This window comes from Petromyzon marinus, unplaced genomic scaffold (genome assembly GCF_048934315.1).
Source record: "Petromyzon marinus isolate PM22_M1 ecotype Great Lakes invasive population unplaced genomic scaffold, UKy_Petmar_22M1.pri1.0 PM_G_Scaffold_15, whole genome shotgun sequence".
Lineage (NCBI taxonomy): Eukaryota > Metazoa > Chordata > Hyperoartia > Petromyzontiformes > Petromyzontidae > Petromyzon > Petromyzon marinus.
Window position 1 is genome coordinate 3,735,869 of NW_027422706.1, and position 25,945 is coordinate 3,761,813.

Here is a 25,945-nt window from a genome sequence, read left to right on the forward strand (position 1 = left end):
GATGCGTTCATGGTGGTGGTGGTGGTGGGGGTGGTTCACTTCAGTCTCTGCTGTTCATTCTTCACGTGGAAGGAAGGAAAGTCGGCGACTGGGAGAGAGACAAAGGCGGTGACGCCGCAGCCCTCAGGTGGGAACGGCGTTCTCATTATTCTCAGGCGAGTCCGCGTGCCCCCCCCCCACCTCACACAGCCGGTCGCACGAAAAGATTTGCTTTACGGTACATGAGCTAAATTTCACTGTTAACAAAACTATACATCAACACCGAAGCCTCCCCCAGCTGCGTGTAGCCTTAACAGACTGTTTAACGTGACAAACCTTACTAATCGCCTGTGTCGGGTGATTGCGGGTTTAACGACACTTTATATATTTACGCGATCTAACCCGATTCCCCCCCCCCCCCCCCCCCCCCCCAGTAAACCTCTATTATCGATTATATTGGACGCGACAGCCCTCCTCCGTGTTGAACTGAACCCTAAGAAACTGTGACGCCGGCGGTTGCCGTGGCGACCGCTGCTCGCGTCAGGCGTTCTCTGTGGCCACCTAAACCAAGGGCGGAGGGCGGGGCGGGGCGGGGCGGGGCGGGGCGGGGCGGGGTCGTCGGAGTCCTTGACCAATCGAGAGCCGCCGTTTTTGCAAAATGCGCGGCCAATCAGCGCGAAGCGACCGTTACGTTGAACACGTGGAGAGGCATCGCAAGTGCAGATTGACAGTGGCAGAGAGAGACACACAGAGTGAGACAGAGAGACAGAGAGAGTGAGACAGAGAGAGACACACAGAGTAAGACAGAGAGAGACACACAGAGAGAGACACACAGAGTGAGACAGAGAGAGTGAGACAGAGAGACAGAGAGAGACACACAGAGTGAGAGAGAGTGAAACAGAGAGAGACACAGAGTGAGACAGAGAGACAGAGTGCAGAGAGACAGAGTGAGACAGATAGAGACTAAGAGAGACAGAGTGAGACAGAGACAGACAGTGAGACAGAGAGACAGAGTGAGACAGACAGAGAGACAGAGTGAGACAGAGAGAGACAGTGAGACAGAGACAGACAGTGAGACAGAGAGACATAGTGAGAGACAGAGAGAGACAGGGTGAGACAGAGAGAGACAGGGTGAGACAGAGACAGACAGGGTGAGACAGAGAGAGACAGAGAGTGACAGAGTGAGACAGAGAGACAGACAGAGAGAGACAGTGAGACAGAGACAGACAGTGAGACAGAGAGACAGACAGAGTGAGACAGAGTGAGACAGAGAGAGACAGAGACAGACAGTGAGACAGAGTGAGACAGAGAGAGACATAGTGTGAGACAGAGAGTGACAGGGTGAGACAGAGTACAGAGACAGACAGTGAGCCAGAGAGACAGACAGAGTGAGACAGAGAGAGACAGAGAGAGACAGAACGCGGCGTGTCAACAGCGTCCGTCTCTTGAGAAGGTGAGGAGGATTGTCTTTTGGTGGTTGCAGTAGTTGTCATCGTGGGGATGTTTTGTTTTGCTGTGGTTGTGTTGTGGTTGATCTGATTGTGTGGTGATGTTTTTGCGTGCTGTGGTTATCGCAGTGGGTTCGCTTGTAGTATTATCGTGGTCGGTGTCATTGCGTGGTGGTTGTGATCGTGGGTTTGTATTTGTCATGGCTGTGGGCCACTGTCTGGTTGTGTGAAAGCTACGAAGCCGTTGACCCCGTTTCGAATCTGGATCTTCTATTGAACATTGCAGGAGTTGAATTCACGGGCAGCACCAGTGGTGGTAATTATCCGAAACGGTCCCGAGATCGACTCTGCCACGAGAGTTACCCGGTAGGCAGTGCGGTGCCATGCCGGCCTTTGTTTGAGATTTCTTACGTCTCCGTGTTTGCCTGTCCGTCTGAAGACGTAAAACTTTTTTTTTGTCATCTCAGAAATAAGTAATTGCCCGCGTGTCCTTGTGCATCTCCCGTCTATCTGAGGATGTTCCAGGAGTGCCCTTTGAGAGAAAGATCCATGTCCTGCTGAAATCTTGAGAGCTGATCTGTACATTGCCGCTCGTGTCCAACGTCTCGCTGCATGACCGCGCGTGTCTCAGGATGTCGCAGTTTGAGAGTGGCGTGAGTCACTCGCTGAAGCTGGATGCCCCCATTCCCTGGAGCCCCCAGCCGCGTCGGCAGCGCAAGGCGGCGTCCGCGATCACGAGCACGGTGGGAAGAAGCTTGGGCATGCCAGCCACCCCTGACGCCCGCAACAGCAGCATCAACAACAACAGCAGCATCAACAACAACAACAGCAGCGTAATGGCAGTGTCACCAATGAAAGGGACTCGCCACACCAATAGCAGCAGCCGCACGCCAGGACGCGCGTCCAAGTGCCAGAAAATGCCCAGGGCCAAGGGCAAGAGCTCGCCCGGTGAGTGTGATGTGGCTACGTACGGTGCAAAAGAAGTCCAATGTACATATATAGTCTGCGGTTTTGTGCACATGGTGTGTGATGATTGTGGTGTTTGAATGTGTGCAATGTGCGGCGTGTGGTCTGTATGCACGCTTGTGTACGCATCACCATATATATGTATTCTCTCTGTATATACTTTGTTGTGTACACATTTGCCATGAATGCCCGCTGTGTGTGCCAAAACTTCAGGTCGTGTCCGCCGCATTCCCCATGGCGAGTTCTGTGACCGATTCATCCCCGTGCGCAACAGCAAAGCTATGGAGGTGGCGAGCTACCTCGTAACTCGAGAAGAAACAGCATCTCCACTGAAGGCACGGTGACACACGGTGACACACTAAGACTCGCTAGGTATACAGAACATAGACACATGGAGGTAACAAGCTACTTTGTGTCTCAAAGAGATGGACACGGGATCACACTCTGTAAGTGAGGTGGCAGGCTACTTCCCACGCGTCTCAAAGAGACACGTTGGAAGCACGGAGTCATCATGGCTCATATGAAACGTGGATCTGTCAAGCTACCTAATCTCAAGATGCGACTGTGGTGTCTCCACCCCGTTGACGGTCACGGGACACACGAGGATGCTCGGAGGTGGCAGGCAATCATCCTCGTGTATTTGACGAGTCTGCTTCATTCCTCCACGCCCTGGGGACACGTAAGGGAGAACAGGAGACACCCGTACAGCAACGGAGGGTGGGGACGAGGGAACGCTGCTCCGTGTTTATTTTTCCGTGTGTAGGAGAAGCAGGCGGCGATGATGCATCTGCTGAGCGGCGTGGATGTGGAGAAAGCACGAATCTTACGCTACCGGGGACCGGCGCCACCTGTACCCGAGGGTAAGACAGGCTACACGGAGAGAGAGTGGAAGACACGGGGATCTACAGTTGAGTAGTGGCTTTGATGCGTTGGTGGGGACACAGGGGCGTAGTGGGAGAGAGAACTTGAAGGATAGACAAGGCATGGGGACGGTAAAGGTGTCGGGGCAAGGCAGAGACATGAAAATGGAGGGAAAGACGTGGGGGAGACTGGGGTACAGGGGGATACAGATAGACGTAGACACGTGGTGGGGGAGAAGGGAACTGTGTATGTGGCTGTGAGTGGTTCCCCCTGGGACATCGACGCAGGCCAGTTGCCGTACTCCCTCCAGGGCTGCGTCCGCAGCATTCGTGGTGAATGTGGTCACGGCATTTGCCGTGGTTAATGTTGTTGCGGCTGTCCCCTAAGGCTACGGCGACACGCAGAAGGTGCTGCACTCCCAGCAGGGCTACACACACCTCTCCCTGCTCAAGAGGAAGCGACGCATACTCACGTGGCCCGAGCGTGTGCTCGACGCGCCGGCGGTTCGCAATGACTTCTGTGAGATCCGTACACGCACGCACACACACACGCGCACACACACGCACACACACTCACGCAAACACACGCACACACACACGCGCGCACACACACGTACACACGCACACACACACGCAAACACAAGCACACACACGCACACACACGCACACACACACACGCACACACACACGCACGCACACACACGTACACACACGCACAAACACACATGCACACACACACGCGCGCACGCACACACGCACACACGCGCACACACGCGCACGCACGCACACACACGCACGCACACACCCACACACACGTACGTACACGCGCGCACACACGCACACACACGCACACACCCGCACACGCGCGCACGCACGCACACACACGTGCATACACATATACGCAGGCACATGTGAATAACTCATCATCGTTAACATAGATACCATGGTTCCTTCCGGTCAGAATAAACCCCTCGGCCAGAGCTCTGCTCAGCTCAGCCTTGGCTAAAGTGAGCAGCGTGCTTAACTTGAGCCAGCTCTGAGCATGGTCCCAGCATGCTCAGGATTTCGACGAGACGAGGCTGAGCCGTTGATCCACGTTTGAAAGAAACATCAGCGCCTGAAGCCAGAGCTGATCCGTGACTAAGAATATGGCCCATAATTTTACGTCTCAACATCAGAATCTAAATATGTATTCATCCTGGAGGAATCCAATGAGCTATGCAGCTGTTTTTTTTAAAGATGTCCAGTAGGGACTGGTCAGATTGTTACAACAAACAATATAAAAACACGAAAGGAGTGCAATGCATAGATAAGGTAAACAAATCACTATATATAACACGAGTAAAGGTTACCAGGTCTTAAAGCCCGCTGAGCTATTAACTTATTCTTTCAGCAGCAACCTGGCCACACAAATGATAGCTCAACAAAGTGGCTCATCACGTAGAAATTTATAGCAGCAAATGAATATTTTTAGATACGAGTGCCCCCCCCCACAATCAAGACCGCTGGTCACCCCACGTGCCCACCCTGACCAATGACTAAGGCCACAATACTGAGATGACGTCCACGCACCTCGTCAATGCAGTGTGAGTTTGGCATTTTGCTTCACGTTGTGGTTTAGTGTTTTTGTCGCCACAATGTGGCACCGATGTTCTCATGCATTCTACAGTTATCCGGCACAGTATCCACTCTGTTGCAGCCTGCGACACCACCGCCCTCCCCGCCACAACTAAGGCCTTGATCTCCCGTCGGGGGCATGACCCATGGGTTGAGAGCCGCTGGACTCGGCAGTTATTAACCAGTTATTAAATCTAGACCTTTCCTGAATCGCAAAACCGGCATCGTATAAAATCCATATTTACCCATGTATACATGTAATATAGATGCATTTATACGCACAACACAAATTTCGTCCTGAACTAAACGTTTTAACCCTTATCCTGACCTGTGACCCCGTACCCCCCGTACGCGCAGACCTCAACCCGCTGGACTGGAGCGTGGACAACGTCGTGTGTGTGGCGCTGGGCCACGCTGGGACGTATCTGTGGGACGCAGAAACGGGGAATGTGACCCAGCACATGAAGGCATGCGGAGAGATACTGGGACAAAAATACAAAGATCTCCCCATATAGCCTTGGCACACAAGGGGGTGGGTGATTAGTACCAGACTTGGCCGCCTTTGTCTCCCCATGGGTGATAAGCACTCATTTGATGTTGAGTCTGCTCAGGGGAGGCGCGTGATTGGTTCGGAGAATTGTCACTTGTGTTAACGGTGAGCGGAAATTGGACTTGGGTCCCCGGGTTTATAACGCAGCCCGCTAATCACTACACGACCGCTCCTCATACTGGAACACATGCAGGGATCCACACAGACATGCAGACACGCTGAAATGCAAACACGCACAGACAAATGGAAAACAGGCTCATTCATGGATGCATGGGGATACGGGGTCAGTGTTGTGTTCTTGTGAAAAGCAGACAGGGTGCCTTGAGGCAGCAAAATGCACACCGAGAATTTGAGCTTGAGAAAGGTGTTAAGGCCGTGCTGTGTTTGTGCGCTGTGTCTTTGCCCGCGTATCAGATGGAGGGGCGGTATTACCCCTCGTCCCTCTCATGGGTACCAACTAGAGGCAACATCCTCGCCATAGGAACAAGTTTCAACACCGTGCAGGTAATGAGCACAGCATTCTGGTAAGGGGCCTGGAGCCTGGGATATTTCAAGGAGCAGGGCATTCTGGAAGGGGAGTGTGGAGCAAGTGACCGGTGGGGGAGAAGGGGTTAATGGGGAAAATGCCACAAATGTGAGACTTCTGGGGTAAGGAGTGGAGAGCAGAGGATTATGGGAAGTGAACAGGTGGGCTCTTTATTGGTGCCGTGACTTGTATGTCCTTGTACGTGTCTATGTCGTTGTGCGTGTGTGCCTGTGTCTCCCCATTGTATATTTCCGCGTGTGCATCTGTGTCCCCGTGCGTGTGCGGGGCGCGTGCCTATCCTCATGTGGGTCTCCGTGTGTGTGTGTTTGCACGTGTAGATCTGGGACGTGGAGCGAAACAAGTGTTCAAGGAGTATGCAGGGCCACATGGGGCGTGTGAGCTCCCTGTCCTGGAACGGACACCTCCTGTCAAGGCAAGTGCTTAAGCGCACACACACACTTGTTGTGGTGGTTAACACTGTGGTTGTGGTGGTTGACACTGGTGTTGTAGTGACGGGTTGTGGCTCTCATCGCTGTTCCTTGTTGCGGCCGTGGCGGTTGTGGTTTTTTTGTAAACTCTGCGGTCATGGCGGCGGTTGTTGTAGTGGGTCCCGCTCGGGTCAGATCCACCACGATGACGTGCGGATGATGCAGCATCACGTCGCCACACTGAGTGGCCACTCCCAGGAGGTGTGCGGCTTGGCGTGGTCCCCTTGCGGACGCCTGCTGGCCAGTGGAAGCAACGACAGAAAACTCCTCCTGTGGGCCAACGGCATCACATCCTCGGCACCCCTCCGTGCCCTCCGGCAGCACACGGCCGCCGTCAAGGCAGGGACATGCACGCAGTGACGTGCTGGCACAACAGACACGTTGACACAGGCGCTCGCCGACGTGTGCCGAGCCAATTACTGTAACGGCCGCTAAGCAGCGGAAACGTCACCGCAGTGTTCGTCTGAAAAAACCCCCCATCAAAACAGAAAAATAGTGCAGAAACGTATAAAAAAAACAGATGGCCTTTGTGCATTTTGCAGGTCATGTGAAGTGTTGAAGGCTTGCTGGCAAGAGATCTTGGCACAGGTCCGAGGTGTTATGGGTTAACTTAGAACTGGAAGACGGAGCACCTGCCCTCCCGACTCCACCGCATGAGCCACAGTGTGCAACGTGTGCACGCCGAGTGCGTGACGTTCACTGACGCGCTATCCCTGTGCTTCTGTTTGAGCAGTCATGCATTGCAAAGCGCACTGCGCTCCAAACCCGGCATCCCGAGTTCGATTCCCGGCCACAGCTAACATCGGTTGCAAGTGATATCTGAATTGGTCCTGAGCTCCTCGTAGTCAACTTAGCCCTTCCATGCCTACCTGGTGCGGTGTCTGAACATCAGCAATGGGGAGACAAAGGCGGCTGGCGTGATGTGCCGTGCTAGACCTAATAGGTGTGCGATGTTGGGACTGGCCTCAACAATCTGAGAGGGTAAATGAAGAATATTCATCTGTTTTGTCTGTCTCTTCGTGTCTGTCTCTGTGTCTTTTTGTAGACAGGTGTAGGGGTGTTGCGGGAAGGGAACACACGGTTACACAGTGGTGGCTACAACCACGTCCGCTACAGCCCCGCCCCTCAGTGGTGTATGGGTATAAAGGGCGGGGAGCCAGAGGGCTCGGGGCAGAGTGTTGGGGCCAAGAGTAAAGAACCAGTGAAGAAGGAAGGCCGGCTAGATAGACCCTGGGACTACCCTGACCGCTTCCCTTTTCAGGGCCGGCAGGGCAAGCCAATGGTGCGGCCACAGAGCCTCAGAGCCGGAGCCATTTTAAGGGTCGGTCTGTCTGGTGGGGTGCCGTGACCTGTGCCATGACCAGGGCCAGGTCAGATAGCCTCCTCTAGCGCCTGTAGCGGAGGAACGGGGAGCATAGTGGTTAGGCTGATAGCCTAGGAGGTGTCCCAGCGTGTATACGGGTGAAGGGGCCGTTACCCCTTCTCAGTGTAACTCTGCCAAGCTTGAATAAATAGTGCTACCTCTACTCCACTGTCTCGGTGTCCCGTGAACCCACTACACAGGCACTCGCGTGGTGTCCGTGGCAAGCGAGTTTGCTGGCGAGTGGGGGTGGAGCAAACGACCACCACATTCGCCTGTGGAATGTCAACACGGGAATCTGCTTCAAGGCAGTGGACGCTGTGTCTCAGGCATGGACACACAGACACGAGTGAGATGCTCTGCGAGAATGGGGGACACGAGACACGGTTAGCAATGTCTCAGTGCCGTGGACATTGCGTGTGTCGGGCACGAAGACACGCGGACGCGTGTTCACGACTCTTTCCCCCGCCCAGGTGTGCTCCGTCTTGTGGTCGAGCGAGCACAAGGAGCTGCTCTCCGCCCATGGCTACCCCAGGAACCAACTCGCACTGTGGGCCTACCCAGAGATGGTGCCCATCGCCAAGCTCTTAGGTATGGGGGCACACGAACACACAGGCACAAGGACAAATGTGGAGATGGCAACATGAGGTGGAGGGACAATGTAAATGTGCCTGTTCATGATTTCTGTATAACTGATTTTTTGTTTAGAACTGCTTTTTGTGTTTAGTTTGTCCTTCCCCGCACCTCTGATTAGCACGGTTGGCTACATATGGTATGAAAGAAGTCCATCATACATACATGCCCATTCGTGAGATGAGCATTGGAATAACCTCAGACAAATGGGGATACACAGGGACATGGGGGTACATGGTGCTGAAGAGTTTACCCATCAATGATGTCCAGCATCGAGCTAAAGAGTGACACACGAGGCAAAATAGGGGCATACGAAGACGGGACGCACAGGAGGATAGGGGGATACACACTGGTCGTGCATCCGGCCACTGGCATTCACCGCAGAACTACTGAGTATTGGGACACGGGGACACTGGTCATGGGGGGACACAACTACATATCCCAGGTCGTCCTTGAAAGAAAGCCAATGATGTTTCACGTGACTCCGTGGGTTAATCTCATCTGGTTTATTAAAGGATACAAACAACCACACTGCCAAATTGTCTTTCTCTCTCGCGTATGTCTCTCCCTCGTCCCCATCCCTTCCCCATGATCCATGTCTAACCCCTGTGTCCCTGTCTCTTCCACCTTGTGTGACTATACCGTGTCTCTCCCTCCCCCATGTGTCTCCCCCCCCCCCCGCCATGTCTCTCCATACCCCACAGGCCGCGTGCTGCAGGTTGCAGCAAGCCCCGACGGATCCTCCGTGATGTCACTTGGTGCTGATGAGAGCCTGCGCCTGTGGCGCTGCTTCCAGGGGGACAAGTCGCGGAAGAAGAAGCAGCAGCAGCTGGAAGGCGCCAATACGGGGAGGCTCTCGCAGAACTGCTTGCGCTAGCCCCCCTTACCAACATCCCACTGGCAACAACTCTTATCAACATTCACCCTCGCCTGTTCGATCATAGAGAGGACGCTAAAGTCATATTGCCAGAACTAGCCCCGCTCTTAATCCCCCCCCTGCTCACCACAGTGTGTAGATCTGCAATGATCACTATTCACCATTCAGATACAAATCGTGTCCTTGTAAACGTGCTTAATGATTTAAAAATGTCCATTACAAATCGCCAGTGGAGCGTTTTTTTTCAATCGGTGTGCTCGTTCACATCTATTGTTCATCAATCATCAGGTATGTGCAGTGTTATTTGAATTGTTACGTCAACGAATAATAACGAAATGTTAAAATGCTTTTGTGGCTGGCAAGTGTCATTTGCTAAACTGCCTTAGCCTAACCACCGAGCCTAATCCGTCCTCCGGGCATCACCACAGCCTTGCATCCAGGGGCGGAGCCAGGATTTATACGCATGATGTCACCCCTGTCACCCCCCCCCCCCCCTGGCTCCGCCCCTGCTTGCATCTACCCCTGAAAGTTAACTACAACAACCCCCTGACTCTTACTTCCTGCTGCCAAGCATTCCCATGTCCCCCGTGTATGCGTGCACATGTGTTCTGTGTCAATCTTAATAGGTGCTCGCTAACAACACTTGCTACAGCAGTCTGCTGAACGTCATATGGGGAAAATTCGTTCGCGTGTTTGCATGTGGAGGTGTTTATTTTAAATAATAAATTCCAAATGTTGATCTGCTGGAAGGGCGAGTCGGTTACGGTAGTGGCATGGGGAGGTGGAGACTGGCAGGAGAAAGGAGCCTTGGTAGCATCGTGGATGTGAAGAGAAATGTAGGGGCGAATGAACGCGACGTGAAGGGAGGCGCGTGGAGAGGAAAGGAGACGTGAGGTGAAGGATCTGGATGGGTGTTAGGTTTCATATCCCTGGCATGACGTCAGAGTTCAACCAAGAGGAACTGCTGATGAGGGTCCCCAGAAAATCCACCAGCGCAGTGAAGCGTGCGTATGCTTGCGTGTAGTTTTACACACCACTATTAATGTGATGTCATGAAATGTATGCCCAGCCAAGGATCTGCAGTCACTAGCAAGAGATGTTTTGAGCAAACCGATGAGAGATCTAGTCATGTGAGAAGTGATGCAGAAAAGAGAAAACATGCAATGGAATCAATGAAAGGCGACGTGGATGAGTGATATAGGTGTAGAAATAATGAGATGAATGAAAAGGTTATGGATGATTGAAAGAGAAGAGATGTACACGGAGGCAGAGATGTCAAATGAGGTGTCGATGACCAAAAGATGCACTGTGATCCACGCCATCGTTCTGTGCCACAAATTCAAATCCTGCGTCTCGCAATGAGCCTTCATAGCACACCAACCACCGTCTTCAGCTAACGACAGACTGATAATCGTGCACAGTGGGCTCATTGGCGTGCGGTGTTGGCTATGAGTGCTGCCGCTATTAACGACAATGGTTCTGTTAAACACGTAGGCTTTCGCGACCAGTATCCATAAGAGGGTTTTTTTGGGGTTAGATCGCGTAAATATAGAAATGTGTCGTCAAAACCCAACTAGCGACGAATTGGCATTTTCTGTTTTCGTGACAACCCTTGCTAGTTGGCTGTATCGGGTGGTGGCGGGTCTTAACGACATTTACGCAATCTAACCCAGAAAAAAAACCTATGGATACAATGGTTCTGCTGTCGATGGTTCCGCTGTTACTGATGGTGCCGATGTCACTTCTGATGACGATAACTGGAACTACATTGATATCGCTTAATTCGTCCGAGCCACACGCGTCCGTTATCTTCACGCATGAATTGCGATTTCTTCAACGTTATTGAACTGCAGTTCACTCAACATACGCTTGCCACGAGCCTTCCTAATCGTTACAAAAGTTTACAGTCTCTTGCTTATAACGCAAATGCCTTCAAAGTGCATGGTAAACGTCTTTCTAGGTGATGGATTGAACGGGAAACAGCTATTTTGTAGAATGAGTGGTGTGACGACATTTCTATTGCAAGAAGCAGAGAAACTGTCAGAGAAAGGATGATGTCGTAGTGAGACAGAAGGGCTAGAGGTGAAATATGCGATAAATAGCGATGGTTTTATGGACAAAGATGATGGAGAGACGGAGGGGGGGGGGGGGGATTCAGCATGTAACCAAGAAAGATGAAGGAAACGGAAGAGAAAGCGGCAGAGTGAAATATTCGTGCGGATGATGCAGGGAAGATGAAGAGGCATGTATCTACATACGTTGAACTTCTGTCACACCGTACCGAGCCATCCGTACTAACCGGAGGTGTGGAATATGCCGGTGTGTCTGAGAGAAGTCTGGTGCGGGATAATACAAGAGCAAGAAGAGAGAGAGAGAGCCGGAGAGCAGAAGATGATGCGTGCTGCAACTCTACTGGTTAAGTGGAACGCCTTAAGGAGTGAAAGAATATGAAGTTTACGTACATAATCCGTTAGCCCGGCAATGGCATGTGTCTGCTGTGTGATTGTAACACGTTGTCGACCGGAGGCTGCCTTCACACACCTCCGATTTGCATGTGCAGCGCTGTCGATGTGCTGCAATTACCCCCAATGGCGGACAGTGCAGCCCATCAGGGGCGGTGTCTCGAGCCGGCGGGCAGGTCGTGACGATCCCCAGCCCGGGAGGGGGCTGCGGGGGTGTTCTGGGATCCCCCGGGACCCCCCCCCCCCTCCTGGAAAGGGAGCGTGGCCAGAGGCTGACACACCGGAGAGGTGTATAAAAGCCGGACCTCAACACAGGTTGGGGGCAGAGTTACGAAGACTGAAGAGCAGCTAGACTAGGACCCTGGGACCTCGAACCCGCTGCCCTTGTAAGGGCCGGGTCGAGCTTGGACCAGTGGTCGGGGACCCGTACCTTGGCTGGGTCGGGTCAGGTAGCCTCCCGTAGGACACTGCTAGCCGGAGGGCTGGGAGCCAGCAGGGGGCGGTGTTTAGGCCCCGATAGCCCGGAGGCCATACCTCCCCAGATAGGGGGCGTAAGGGAGTTGCTGTAGTTAGAAATAAACACGCCGTGTTGCCTCTACCCCCAACGTCTCCGTCTCCATAAAATAACCCACTACACACGGTTGGCTAAAGTACGGTGCGAAATAAGTTCAACATTTCCTGAATTTGGAAGTGCAACTGTCATCCGGAGCAAAGCATCGTGAACTCATTTTGCATCGGCATTTCGGATTTTAACCGCCGGGTTATCGGTAGCAAGGGCCCACCCGGGAGGGCCACTGAGCCTCCATAACACCTTTCTGCACGAAGAACCGTGGCCCGTGCCAGAATCTTCACTATCGACGCCGACGAGGTCATGCGGCCAGAGACGGAGAGAGCTGCTGGAGACGCAACCCATTAGGCCCATTGCAGCATCACCACTCATGCGGCAAAAACTACTCCAGTGACCGACAGTGTGGGGAGGGGCCTTCAGCCAGCAATGGGACTGGCAAACGGTTGAACAAGTACTCTCTTATGAACGCCTATTTTTCTCTTAAGGGGCGGTCCATAAATGACGTCACGCACCTAGGGAGAGGGGGGGTCAGACATTTGTGACGATGTGTGACGATGGTGGGGGGGGTTGAGAAATGTGACGTCACATCAAAATGCGCAACTTTAAATATTTTCTCCTACTACATCAGAGTGCAGCGCCACATTAAAATACGCACTACAATGACAAGAGTTTAAAGCGATTTGAAGCATGTTTTATTTTTTTTTGGGGGGGGCAGAACTTTGTGAGGTCATATTTGAGGGGGGGGGGTCTGACTTTTTGTGACGCCATGTGACGAAGGAGGGTCAAAAATCGTCCAAAATCGCTTGACGTCATTTATGGACGGCCCCTAACTCATTTGAAGGACAATGTAGACAAATTATTATCGAGGCTTCACCCCCCCACCCCCCCCCCCCGTTTCCTATGCGTACATTGTCAGTAGACCCCCCATACGCAAGCGTACACATTTGGGTTAATCCCCCCTCCCCCCTCCATGCGTACGTACTAAATGGATGGCCCCTTATAACCCTAACTACAAAGGCAGAACCCTCACGTCACATGATCTCCGTAACGATGTTGAGACAAAGTAAAAAGGACGTCATGATGAACAAGGGATTATAACTTTTAAATGAAATTGGTCTGTGTCACTGCAGCCTTACTGATTGAATGCAAATTGACGCAATGAATATATCACGTCGCGATCTGCTTTTCGCTTGCAAGTTTCAGACTTATTGCAATACACCCGTCCCTTGGATCGGCAAAAGGAGAGTCTATTATAAAACCCACAGTGTGGTTTGCTTTGCGGTGATAAGGGGAGTTTTAACAAACGCATTGTGTCCCGTGTGTGCGTAGACCTATCCGAAATCTCAATTTGCATTGGTTTGGTGATTTGTGACAAGACACAAAATTCTGTAAAAAAATATCTCTCTTTCTCAAGTGTGACAGAGCATAAACCCACGTGTGTTTTGCATGTATTACACGGCGCAGTGTGATTGTAAATGTTTTTCTGGACTAACTTATAAAACATACCCTGAGCGTTAACCAAGTAAAGCTCCCACTGCCTTTAACATAAATCTGTGAACATGTGTTTTTACATATGTTTTTTTAAGATATGCATAAAATACAGTTCTGTATATTAGAGTATTTGTTGATGAAGGTTCTTGCTCTGTGATGTCCAATCTTGCTTTGAATTTATTTTTTATTGCTATCGTTTGGCTTTCAAAAGCGCCCAACGAGCAATACTGAACTCACTCTGTATCCAGTCGAGACTTGACACCTTTGTTAGTTCGGCTTTAATTACAATGGCTGTAAACAATGTAAGAACCTGGCAGTCACCACCCCTCTCCACTTAAGATCAAATTATTGTTCTTGGTGACTTTTTTATTGAGATAGCAGTTATTGCCATCGTTATTGTTGCGTATTATTTTAAACAATCGTTTAGAAATAAAGTTAATAAAGTCCCACGCCGTGTGGCGCTGTGAACGAAGCCGCCCGGGTCGAGAATCTGCGGAGTTCAAATCCCCGTCAGTGTGGGCGTCCACTCGGTCCATCATCCTTCCCGTGGTCGGTGAAATCGGGCACGGCTTTGTGGGAAGTCAACAGCAGTCATCTTCTAGAGAGAGCGGTCCCCCGTCACGGTCGTGTGAGATTTCCACCGCGGGCTCAGGGAAGCCGCTTGGCTCGCGAATGGACAGTGGCAACGCTCGGTGTAAGCAAACCATGCAAAGGTGTGTGTGCCCAGTGGCTCGACGGGCCCTGGAGGAATGACACCATTAATGTGGTGCACCAAACAAAACACCTCGAATTCAGATTCTTACATATATAAAACGTAATTCTAATAACAATGTGAACATAATGTTAATAGTGAAATTAGTCCATTGCCTTCATTCCATCGCAAAAAACTGCGCACGACATAATTACGTTACATCGCTTGCTCACGTATACACCGTGTGGAGTCGGGCGAGGCACCCACAAAGGATGTCTGCTCAGGCCTCCTCCCAGCTGGGCGGGCACCACCGCCACCGCCGTTGCCCGGCCCTGCGGTCACCACCGCCGCCACTGCCCGGCTCCGGCGTCCTCGACCGACTGCGTCCCCTCTCGCCGTCGCCCTTCCGCTGGCCCGGGGGGCACCCCGACGCCCCCCTCGCTCGTCGACGCGCCCCCCTCCCGCCTCTTCCACCGGCCGCGCTAGCCGCTCCCTCCGCCTGAGCGGCGCTCTGAGCCGCGCCGGCAAACGTGGCTGCAGTAGCGTGCCAGCAGGTGGAGCAGCTCGGCCAGGTTGAGCAACAGACAGACGGCCGACGCGGCCAGCATGAAGATGGTGAAGATGGTCTTCTCGGTGGGACGCGAAACGAAGCAGTCCACGGTGTTGGGGCAGGGCGACGCGTCGCACTTGAGGAGCCGCGGCATCGTGACGCCGCTGTAGATGAAGTGGAACGCGTAGAGGAAAGAGCACTCGAAGACGACGCGAAAGAGCACGCTCACCACGTACGTGCACAGCAGCACGCCGTCGGTTGGCGGCTTCAATATGGCGACGTTGCAGGGCCGCCCGCACCGCCGCGTCTTCCGCTTGGCCCTGCGGTGGCGGTGAGCGATGTGCATGGCCACGAGCAGCGCCGGCGTCGACACGAAGATGAGCTGCAGGGCCCAGAGGCGCACTTTCGAGATGGGGAAGTAGTGGTCGTAGCACACGTTCTGGCAGCCCGGCTGCAGCGTGTTGCACACAAAACCGGACTTCTGATCGCCCCACACTCTCTCGGCCGCCACCACCAGCACCATGATGCGGAAGATGAAGAGCACGGAGAGCCACACGTGGCCGATGGACGTGGAGTAGCGATTGGCGCCGTTCAGCACCGCGTAGAGGCCGGCCCAGTTCATGGCGCCAGCCGGCCTCGTCTTGCTGCCAGGTGCTGAGCGAAGGGGCTTGGGTTGATGAATTTACTCGGTTCCACTCTCCCGTTCCCTGTTCAAAGACAGAAATGGAGATAAACGAGTTAAGGAGTTTTTAATCTATCGTGCGCAGGGATACGTCGAGTCATCGATTACCATAGATTTTTACGCGTTCCGGACACGTGCATCGAACAATGGGTGTGATAAACGACTGTTTAAAACTTTAATGATGTGCGAAGTCATCATCGTGTGTCACCTCCAATCCAGGAATTGACAGTCGTGCATTTCCCATCTCGTCCTGCCCCATTTTTGTGTAACATGCCGCACTTCGTCTGTCATTGTGAACCAAACCACTTCAATACCTCTAGAGCAGTGGTTCTTAACCTGTGATGCACGCACCCCTTGAGCGTGCGAGATGCCCTTTATCTGGTGGTGCGAGAAATGGCTCGATGTTTTTAGAAGGTAAATCATCCGAACACAAATTAAGCACGGGCACGTATGCACAACCTACTTTGTTTCATAAAACCCTCCATGTATTTATTAACATTGCACATTTTGTTAAATAACTGAGAGCCAAAGGGGTGCAAGGCTGCAGTAAAGGTGAAGAATCACTGATGTAGACTAACGGAGCAAGCGACACTGCAATAGCGAGACACGCACATTTGAGAAACAATACAAACGAGACCAAAAGGACAGATGACTGAATGAGATTGTGAACTTGAATTCTAACAATATGATCCCTCGTTACCTGACCAGTTGGCCGGTGGTGGCTATACTGCACATGGCCTCTAGTCCAGAACCGTGGAGGCAGCGTGGGTTGGTGGATCACACAAATGTTGTGAAACTTCCTTGCCGTGTGCTTCGGGGAGGTTGCCGTACTCTGGCTCATCAGGAGAAAGCGGTGCAGCAAACGTGGACTCCATCTATTTTTACGTTTCATACCTTCATACTTAGATACTGGCAAAAAAAGGTCCCATGATATGTGGATTCCATCTATTCCATCTGCATGGGATAGAGCGTTGCCCCCTTCACACGCGTGGGTTCTCTAGGTGCTCCAGTTTCAACTTTGCAGAGTTGCGCCACTCACAGTGCTTGGATCAGCAAGCACCAAGCCCAAGGCAGTTCAGCAAACTGCATTGTCGTACTCTACTTCTATGCTCCCACGTCGAGGATCCCCATTTCCACGTCATCGATCAAAGTGGTGAAACGCGGTCAAATATCCCCAACGGCATACGTGGCCTGGGTTCACCTTCATCCAACAGTGGAGTGAAAGAAGGGCTGTAAATAATCACTCGCCTTTCGCCCGTCCAGTGACGGGTGCATTGCGGTAAATGTGAAACTTGCAAGCGAAAAGCTGACCGCGACGTCTCACTCGTTACATCAATGCGTGTGCAATTTGTAAGGGCGCGGTGACACAGACCTATTTCGTGTAAAGGTTATAATTCCTTGTTCATCGTGACGTCCTTCTTACTTTGACGTCTCAACAACAGCGTTACGGAGATCGCGTGACGTGAGGGTTCCGCCTTTGTCGTGAGGGTTGTAAATTGACGCTGAGGCACCTCGCCCCCCCCCCCATGTGGAGTGACGTCAGCCACTAATTATTATGAATGGGGGGGGGGGTGTCCATTTGGAGGACGTCACCTTATAATTATTATTAATGAGTGGGGCTGTTCCATGTGGAGTGACGTCACCTGCTCATGATTATTAATGAGGGGGGAGGGTGCTCCATGTGGAGTGACGTCACCTGCTCATGCTTATTAATGAGGGGGGAGGGTGCTCCATGTGGAGTGACGTCACCTGCTCATGATTATTAACGAGGGGAGCTGGTCGATGTGGAGGACGTCACTTGCGCGTGATTATATCACTATGTAACACGATTTCTGTTCCCGGGTAGTAAAGTGTTATTTTATAATTGCCTTTGCCTCAAAAGTATAGAAAATGGCTATTATTCCCCACAAACTTTGCTTTTGTGCCCAGGACAGTGATATTGAGAAATTTACCAATTTTTCAATGAGAAACCGTGGTGTGCATTTGTGTCATTAATTAAGCCACGTAAGCAATTTTAACAAATGTATACAACTGGGAGTGTCCAATGCAACATTCTTGAGTTGAATATCATGGACAGCGCTAAAGAGGAAGGCCATAATCCCCAACGTCTTTGAGACGGCACTTGTCACGTGGAAAGAGAAACTACTCCAATGCTGTGTGGAAGTGGACTGTAATATTCCAACACACGTGTCTACTACAGCGACACAGAATGTGTCCGTGTGGCATTAGTGAAACTGTCACACACCTTAAACATGGCTGCGCCATTTTAGCATCACCAAATTCTAACTACAGCACGAGATGTATTTTATTATTACACGCTTTTATTTAACTCACTCTTGTCTGTCGTATCCTCAACTATGTTGTATCCTCAAATCTTGTAACTCAATTTTAACCCACTTCCCAATGTCGTATCGACTGCAATACGATATTCTATCATTAAAAATAGATATTTTGAAGCAATCTTTTATATATCTTACGTTTAGGCTAGGGTCTAATTGTCCACTGCTCAACTGACGTTGGCTGTAAATCACCACGGGCCCCTTACGTTGTGGCAAGCTTCGGGGCCACTTCCTGGAGTCGTGGAGTTCTGCCATTACTCGTACGGTACATTTTAACGAAGCGTGTTAAAAAAAAAAAAACGTATTTTTAAATGTTACTTATTTTAAATATATACAGTTGGAGCCATTTTGTTAATCTATTGCTGGACGAGGGACTCCCCACGCCGCCCCGGGTCGCGATTTGACCATACTTCACCAGGCTAGTCCGTGTGGCTTGGTGGAGGAGGGTAGCGCAAACGTGGTTGCATAGTAACATTGTACTCTACAATGGATGTCTGCCACTCACCAACGTTGCACAGTCCCGCAGCTGCCTACAACAACAACGTCCCATCACAAGGGAAAAACACACAAATAGACAATCACTACGAGTACACTCACCACCACGTAGCTGTCAACCCCATATCAGTGCCCTACCTTATTACAGATCAATTCAGACCATATTGGCCACCACGTGTCTTTATAAATAACAGGTCCCTGCAGGGTGGGCTGGTAGGACAAGTCTCTGCGCTGTCTATTGAAGGGGGATGGACGGACGGACACATTAATCTATTGCAGGCTGGTACACTCAGTTTACAACTTCGTTCCTACCAGTATCAACGTTCATCCTACGGAGTCCCATCACAATGTAGAAACACAAACAAATAGACAAAATTATGTTACTAAAGAATGTTTTTTTGCCCGTATTGAAACGGCTGTACCCCGAATGGCCGTGAAAACTCAATGTCTCTGTACAAGAATACGGGGTAAACCGTACGGGTTGACAGCTGTGATGCATCAAAAGATAACTTAACCCGTCGTTGTGTTACCTCGTTTAACCAAAGGCTTCAAACTCGCGTGGAACAGCCCGAAACCCAAAGCATGAGGACAAACACAAAGACGGGTATATCACGAGAGAAAAACCCCTACATATTTACCAATAACACTGTACTTAAAAATACTGTAGTGCATAATCGGGCAATGGCCCTTTTTCATAACACCTCTGTTACTGACGATTGTCTTTCGGCCTTTTTTCTTACGACTGCTGCCTGTGTATCTTACTTTGAAAACAGTTCCACAAAGCATGTCTAATTCTTTATTTTCTTTGTGACAGACTAGGCCCGAGATGCCAGGGAGGGCCTGAATGGCCTGGATTGCCTACCGAGGAGACGCCTTCCCCGGCGGGGAGCAACCACAGCCTGCGGTGTCACCACCGCACGGGGTCACACAACACCGGATTTTTTTTTGGTCAAAATTTTAAACCAAAACACCCACTTACCGGTTCGCGTGAGTTCAATCCTGCTCAGAGTTTTATGGGGCGAGAGAAATTGTTCGTGCAAGTTTAGGGGGGGGGGGGGGGGAGTCGTTATGTTCTGAACAGTTTCGAAGCGTCCTGGGAGCCAGGCTTGAGACGTCAGCCATTTGCACATGGGAGCTACCACTCCCAGCGAAGGGTTGATGCTCAAACTATCAATCTTATACTTTCACTTCCATCACATAATTGGAATCATATTTACTCGAACAATATATGCTGAATGATCTACTATGAAATATATATTACATATTCACGGTCGCTTTGTCATTGTATTGCTGTTGGAGATGTAGATATTTATATATTAAAAATATATCGCGTCTGTGACCCCCCCAATTTAAAGCGGTAAGTTGGTTCGTTCCAAATGATGACGTTCACACAATGCAAACGCTTACAAAGTTCGGAACGCTCTTCCAGAATTGTACAATATTTTTAAAGTTATTAACTCCGAAAGTTATCTCGATATGGCGATACTACGATATTCTGTAATAATATCCACCATAATCGTATCGTACATTTTTTCCACACGCACACACACACGCACGTGCACACACACACAACAAAACAACCGCCATTCGCCACTAAGTGGCGGTGACGTCACCACGACGCTTGTGCCAGACCATGTGCACCTTGAGGCCACGTGAAGTGTCGAACGCCCGCGGGCAGGAGGTCACGGGGCAGATCCAGGTGCCACGGGTCGGCTGACTGAGATGACTGAGATGACTGGCTGATGCACCACCTGTGTCCCCTACTGTGCCAATCTGCTGTGCTTTAGCCACCCGGCGCTCCGCTCGTTGTTGTGAGCGTCGCTCCTCCGCCCTCCGTTGTTGTTGGAGGGCGACTGCCTCCAACTGCCCAGTAGCAGCGTCCTTCACGAGCCTCCTCCACAGAGTCCGATCTTGACACCGCTGGTACCAGTCATCGGCAAGTCCACTCAGCTCCACGTCCTCCTGTACCACATCACTCCATCTCTTCTCTAGCACGTGCCACGCCCGATTAGCCCCCTCGATCCGTTTAAACAAAAGCTGTTTCGGCATGCGGTGGCTGGGCATGCAGGCTACATGACCCAGCCAACGCAGCCTTGTCTGCCGGAGGAGCTCACCGATGGGACCTTGCCCAGATCTTTCAAGGATATGTGAGCTCCTCACACAATCCAGCCTGGTTAAACCCAAGATGGATCGTAGGCAGGCTAGCCTAAATGTTTCTAACCGGCAAAGATGTTCCATTAGGGGGGTCCACGTTTCGCAAGCATAGAGAAGGGAGGGAATGACCGAAGCCGAGAAGACCTGAAGCTTAGTGCGGAGAGATAGACCAGGTAGCTTCCACACAGCGTTACGCAACCGATGAAAAGATATTGCCGCTCGACTGATTCGGAGTGAGACCTCTGCTGTTAAACTGGAGCCGGTCATAAGCACACTGCCCAGGTATGGGAAACTCTCCACTCTCTCCACAACTGCCCCATCACCGATTGGGAGTTGTGGGGGTGGAGTGTCCGATGGTACAAAATACCCAGGCAGGTGCTTAGTTTTGGTGAGGCTGATGGTAAGGCCCCATCTGTTAGTGGCATGCTCTAGTCTCAGCAGCAGCATCTCCAACTCCTCCTCTGAATGAGCAGCTATTACCAAATCATCTGCATACATAACGCCATCCCTTGACCGCACCCGGGCATCGATCAGCCTCCCATTATATCTGTACCAAATGGAGATTCCCCTGGTACAGCTATTGAAGGCTTCATGAACTACGTGGTCAAAATAGATGTTAAATAATGTGGGAGCCAGAAGACATCCTGTCGCACCCCAAGGTGTACAGGGAATGGCTCTGACTCCCGGCCACGGAGTTTTACCCGGGCCCGCTCACCATCATGAAGGTCCTTAATGATCGTGAGCAGAGGGTCAGGTACTCCAAAAGCACGAAGAACAACCCAGAGCCCAGGCCTACTGATGGTATCATAGGCCTTGACCAGGTCAATAAAGCAGAGACGTAGGTCTTGTTGGAATTCTCTACACCTCTGCTGTAGCAGACGGACAGAAAATATGGCATCTGTGCAGGACCGCCCTTTCCTGAAACCGCATTGGGGCTCCGCAAGCCTCTCCTCAGCGTGCCTGGCAAGGTGATGTTGAATAATCCTTGCCAGGACCTTTCCCGGAACACTGAGGAGTGAGATGCCCCTGTAGTTGTTACAGTCTGTGCGGTCCCCCTTCTTAAAGAGGGGGACCACCAGGGCATCCTTCCAATCCTGCGGAACTCGTCCAGTGGTCCAGACTGTTGTTATGATGTCATATAGGGCAGTCTGTGCACAAACGCCACCCTCCCTCAGCATTTCGCTTGGGAGATCATCTCTACCCGGTGCCTTTACTGGTCTCAAGACTCCGGATCGCCTTCTGTACTTCCTCAACAGATGGCACCTCAGCCAGCCACTCACAGGGGGTGACTTCCAATATTTGAGGCACTGCAGCCTCACCAGGGTCATCCCCACTTTGTGCCACGATGTTTTCTTGGCTGAGGGATTTCCCCTCCCCCAGGACCTCACAGAAATGCTCAGCAAATCTGCAAACCTGTTCCTGGGGGTCGGAAATTGGATCACCGTTTTTTCCCCTAATGATGGTAATAGGTGTGGCGCTGCAGGTTACTTTTTTGATGGAGTTAAATAGAGATTTGTGATCACGGGCCACGGAGGCAGACTCCATCTCCTCAGCAACCCGCGACCACCACCCATCCTTGCAGCGCCTCACGGCTCTCTGAACCTCCGAGCGAAGGCTGCGGTAAGCCTCCTCATTCTCTGACGTAGGATTTTGTAGCCGATGATAGTGGGCCTGTCGCTTTGCTCAACCATCCTGAACACCTCCTCTGTCAGCCAGGGTCTCTGGGGAGGTCTGGACCGCGTACCCAAAGCAGCCATTGCAGCTGCATGAGTCACAGTCCTTAACCTCGCCCATTTACCCTCGACATCAGGAGGAGTGGGGGACGATGCCAACCCCAGCCGCAAGCGATGATGAAATTCTCGCTTGCAACTTTCATCAGATAACTGAGACCAGGCCACTTTAGGTTGGAATGGGGTCCTGGGTGTACACCCACCACCGGAGTGGAAGAATGGCAGGCGCATCTTACAGATGACTAGTCGATGGTCAGAGGGCAGATCAGCTCCACGGTAGGTCCTGGTGTCAAGGACATGGGCTCGCATTCGCTGGTCCGTCACTATGTAGTCCAGCAGATGTTCTTGCTTGGACCCGGCATGCATCCATGATGTTGTGTGGATGCGCCGATGCCGGAACAGCGTGTTGGTAATTACAAGCCCATGGGCTGCACAAAAATCTAGCAGCCTCCTACCGTTGTTATTGAGCTGATCTGGCCCATGCCCTCCAATCACTCCAGACCAGGTGCCAGTATCATGACCAACTCGGGCATTGAAGTCACCCAACATGATGACTCTATCCCGAGGGGCCACTTTAGCCAGCACCTGTGACAGGAGGTCATAGAAGGCATCTGACTCATCGGCTTTGCCTGCATCCCTCCACGGATGTTCATCTTCGGTGGGGGCATAAATAACCACGACCACCATTCCTCGCCTCCGGTTGATGGGAAGGCGAGCCCAAAGTAGCCTGGGGCTTACAGCTTCCCACACCTCACCGCCACGCTCCTACGCCCCCTTCATTCAGACGGCGGCGACTGGGGGGCCTTTCAACGCCGCTTCCTCGCTCATCAAGAGATGGCCGGCTGGACGGACAACGAGGCGTTGAGTGCGCTACCGGCCATGCTGGACGATGACGCCCTTGCTACGCTCATCACAGCTCCCAGATCAACGCGATCTACGCTACAGTCGGCGCTCCAGGTCCTCACCATAGTCTACGGGCCATTGTCCGACTGCCGCAAACTCTTCCACGAGCGGTGCAGAGGCCAGAAGGAGCCACCGCTGGCGTATCGCACGGCTCTCCTGGCCCTCGCAAAAGCGGCTTTCCCGCGGATGGACGGCGAAGGGGTGGACGCGATGGTGACGGAGAAGCTTCTGGCGTTGGCCCAGGAGCTACAGATCGTCATGGTCGCAGAGGACGACGCGGACATGTTCTCCTTGCTGGCAGCAAGACACATCCACGTGCACCTGATAGCGCAGCGTCGATCACCTCTCGTCCCCAAGGGCGCAGCTGCGGTGTGTGTTGGGACGCCGACCATCCCCCCCCTCCGAGGAGGTCTTCGCGGCGGGTCGCCCGGTGGAGTGGAGATCCGGAGGGAGGCTGGCTCGGACAACACCGGATCGCCAGGAGCACCCCAAGGCGCTCATCACGTGCTACAACTGTGGCCACAAGGGCCACGTGGCTGCGGAATGCCGGGCGCCTCGTCAACGACAGCCGGGACGGTCGGACGGCGCTCCCGCCTACAGGCCTCCGCATCGCAACCCGGCAAGTCGCGGCACCCCACATGCTCGGCCTGTGCACACACCTGTCCCCACCTTGCGCGTTTCGGTGTACGGGCCTCGGGGTACGCCCATTGGTTTGTTGGGTGGCGGCGGGGTCGAGAGGGTGCTCGGGCCAGGGCAGTGGACGGAATTGGCCCACCGCATTGTTGCTGCGTCGGCAGGCTCGTCTGTGGTCGCGGGTCGCATTGACGGGGTCGAGGTGCGTATCCTCGTCGATACGGGAGCTTCGGCGACCATTGTGTCAGACTTGATTTATAATATTCTTCCCGTTCAAAGCCGCCCCTTGCTCCCAGTCACCGTTCCATGTTACGCAGCGAACGGGGGTTCGCTGGGTATCATAGGCCAAATTCGAGCACAAATTTGCATTGGAGATATCAAACTCTCCGGGCCGATATTAGTCTCGTCCTCGCTGGCGGTTCCGTGCTTGTTGGGGACGGACTTTTTGGGCAAAATGCCGATTAAAATTCTAATTGATCAGGGTTGCATCGAGCTTCCCTCGGGCCGACGGGTAACATTCCTGCCTTCCCCTGTCACCTCAAGGGCAGCGTGTGCGTCGATACAAGCGTTCGTCACTCGGACGGTGCGTGTACCTCCCGGGCGCAAATGCTCGTGCCCCTTCGCTTGCGTCGGCCTTTCGTGCCCGGTGTTCTGGACCAGGGAATTCTGTTAGGGCCATCGAGGGCTGGGGAAAACGGGCTGGATCTGGTGGCCGCTCAAACGCTCGTTAAGGGGAGCGATGACCCGTTTATCCTCGTCCTTAACGTTGGCGTACAGACGGCCGTCGTTCCTCAGGGAACTGTGCTCGCGCACGCGACGCCGGTCCCCGTGGTAGACACGGTTATGGGTAATGTGGGGACCGATCCTCTGGCTCAACCGCATTCTGAGGGGGACGATAGTTGGATGGACGCACTATGTTCGGACACGAGTGATCTGTCCGACTCCCAGCGTGCCGGCCTACGCACCCTTCTGCCGGAATTTTCCGATGTCTTTAGTAAACACAAATATGACATTGGGTGCACGAAATTGTTGCGTCACCACATTGACACGGGTGACAATGCCCCGGTACGCCAGAATCCTTTTCGGTTAAGTCCGGCCGAAAAAGATCATGTCAAATCGGCAGTGGATGACATGCTGGCTGCAGACATAGCCCCTTCCACCAGTCCATGGGGAGCACCCATAGTGCTTGTCAAAAAGCACGATGGGTCCTTGCGAATCTGTGTGGATTTTTGCCGCCTTAATAAGATCTCCATGGCCGACGCGTATCCACTTCCCCGGATGGACGAATCTCTGACTGCTCTGGCTGGCGCACGTTTTTTTTCTACGTTGGACTTGTTATCCGGATTCTGGCAACTCCCATTGGATGATGAGTCCAAGCCAAAGACTGCGTTTCGCACACCACACGGCCTATTCCAATTTAACCGGTTACCTATGGGATTACACTCCGCTCCGGCGACATTTCAGCGCCTTATGGAACTGGTTTTGGCTGGCTTACAGTGGAACGTCTGTTTGATCTATCTGGACGACGTCATCGTGTTCAGCAAGACATTTGACGAACACCTTTTGCGCTTGCGCACCGTGTTCCTCAAAATGCGTGCTGCGAATTTGAAATTTAAGCCGCAAAAGTGCCACCTGCTACGGGAATCCGTACGCTATTTGGGGCACATCGTCAGCCGCTCGGGCATATCCACCGATCCCGCAAAGACGCAGTGTGTCAGCTCCTGGCCAACCCCCACCTCGGTGGCTGAGGTCAGGAGTTTCATTGGATTTGCGTCTTATTACCGGCGGTTCGTCGCGGATTTCGCGACCATTGCTAAGCCCTTACACGCTCTGACGGCGAAGGGAGTGAAATTTCACTGGGGCCAGGAGGAGGAGGTCGCTTTTTGTTCCCTTCGCGACGCTCTCGTGCGGGCCCCTCCATTGAGCTACCCCGATTTTTCGGA

General features: G+C 52.4%; 3 protein-coding genes across 5 annotated transcripts; 2 read left to right on the top strand and 1 right to left on the bottom strand.

Moving 5' to 3' along the window:
• Positions 1-692: 692 nt before the first annotated feature.
• Positions 693-6,794, top strand: LOC142910732 (cell division cycle protein 20 homolog). Its single transcript, XM_076060127.1, has 8 exons — positions 693-1,432; positions 2,059-2,375; positions 2,607-2,728; positions 3,157-3,253; positions 3,642-3,773; positions 5,228-5,337; positions 5,835-5,924; positions 6,285-6,794. Exons 2-8 carry the CDS (start codon positions 2,060-2,062, stop codon positions 6,792-6,794), a joined length of 1,377 nt encoding a protein of 458 aa, XP_075916242.1. The 5' UTR covers positions 693-1,432; position 2,059.
• A 375-nt stretch (positions 6,795-7,169) lies between these two features.
• On the top strand, positions 7,170-10,043 carry LOC142910733 (cell division cycle protein 20 homolog). Its single transcript, XM_076060128.1, has 4 exons — positions 7,170-7,211; positions 7,998-8,123; positions 8,268-8,385; positions 9,132-10,043. The coding sequence occupies exons 1-4, from the start codon at positions 7,170-7,172 to the stop codon at positions 9,302-9,304; spliced, it is 459 nt and encodes a 152-aa protein (XP_075916243.1). The 3' UTR covers positions 9,305-10,043.
• Positions 10,044-11,501: 1,458 nt separating this feature from the next.
• LOC142910701 (gap junction beta-1 protein-like) lies at positions 11,502-21,007 on the bottom strand. 3 transcript variants are annotated; one of them, XM_076060097.1, is made up of 3 exons: positions 19,562-19,637; positions 18,593-18,617; positions 11,502-15,773 (listed from the first exon to the last, which is right to left on the bottom strand). In XM_076060097.1, exon 3 carries the CDS (start codon positions 15,686-15,688, stop codon positions 14,999-15,001), a length of 690 nt encoding a protein of 229 aa, XP_075916212.1. In that variant the 5' UTR covers positions 15,689-15,773; positions 18,593-18,617; positions 19,562-19,637; the 3' UTR covers positions 11,502-14,998. The 3 variants fall into 3 exon arrangements, 2 of the variants coding, with proteins under 2 accessions (XP_075916212.1, XP_075916213.1); XM_076060098.1 differs by lacking the exon at positions 18,593-18,617; XR_012933068.1 differs by lacking the exons at positions 18,593-18,617; positions 19,562-19,637 and adding an exon at positions 20,224-21,007 and having other exon boundaries at positions 15,689-15,773.
• Positions 21,008-25,945: the final 4,938 nt, after the last annotated feature.

Excerpts from the sequence above, each read along its gene's own strand:
- LOC142910732 (XM_076060127.1), top strand. The coding sequence starts at position 2,060 with ATGTCGCAGTTTGAGAGTGGCGTGAGTCACTCGCTGAAGCTGGATGCC. Across the intron at positions 3,254-3,641 it reads GGCGCCACCTGTACCCGAGG|GCTACGGCGACACGCAGAAG; the intron begins GTAAGACAGGCT and ends CTGTCCCCTAAG. Across the intron at positions 3,774-5,227 it reads GGCGGTTCGCAATGACTTCT|ACCTCAACCCGCTGGACTGG; the intron begins GTGAGATCCGTA and ends CCGTACGCGCAG.
- LOC142910733 (XM_076060128.1), top strand. The coding sequence starts at position 7,170 with ATGCATTGCAAAGCGCACTGCGCTCCAAACCCGGCATCCCGA. Across the intron at positions 8,124-8,267 it reads CAGTGGACGCTGTGTCTCAG|GTGTGCTCCGTCTTGTGGTC; the intron begins GCATGGACACAC and ends TCCCCCGCCCAG. Across the intron at positions 8,386-9,131 it reads GCCCATCGCCAAGCTCTTAG|GCCGCGTGCTGCAGGTTGCA; the intron begins GTATGGGGGCAC and ends CATACCCCACAG.
- LOC142910701 (XM_076060098.1), bottom strand. The coding sequence starts at position 15,688 with ATGAACTGGGCCGGCCTCTACGCGGTGCTGAACGGCGCCAATCGCTAC.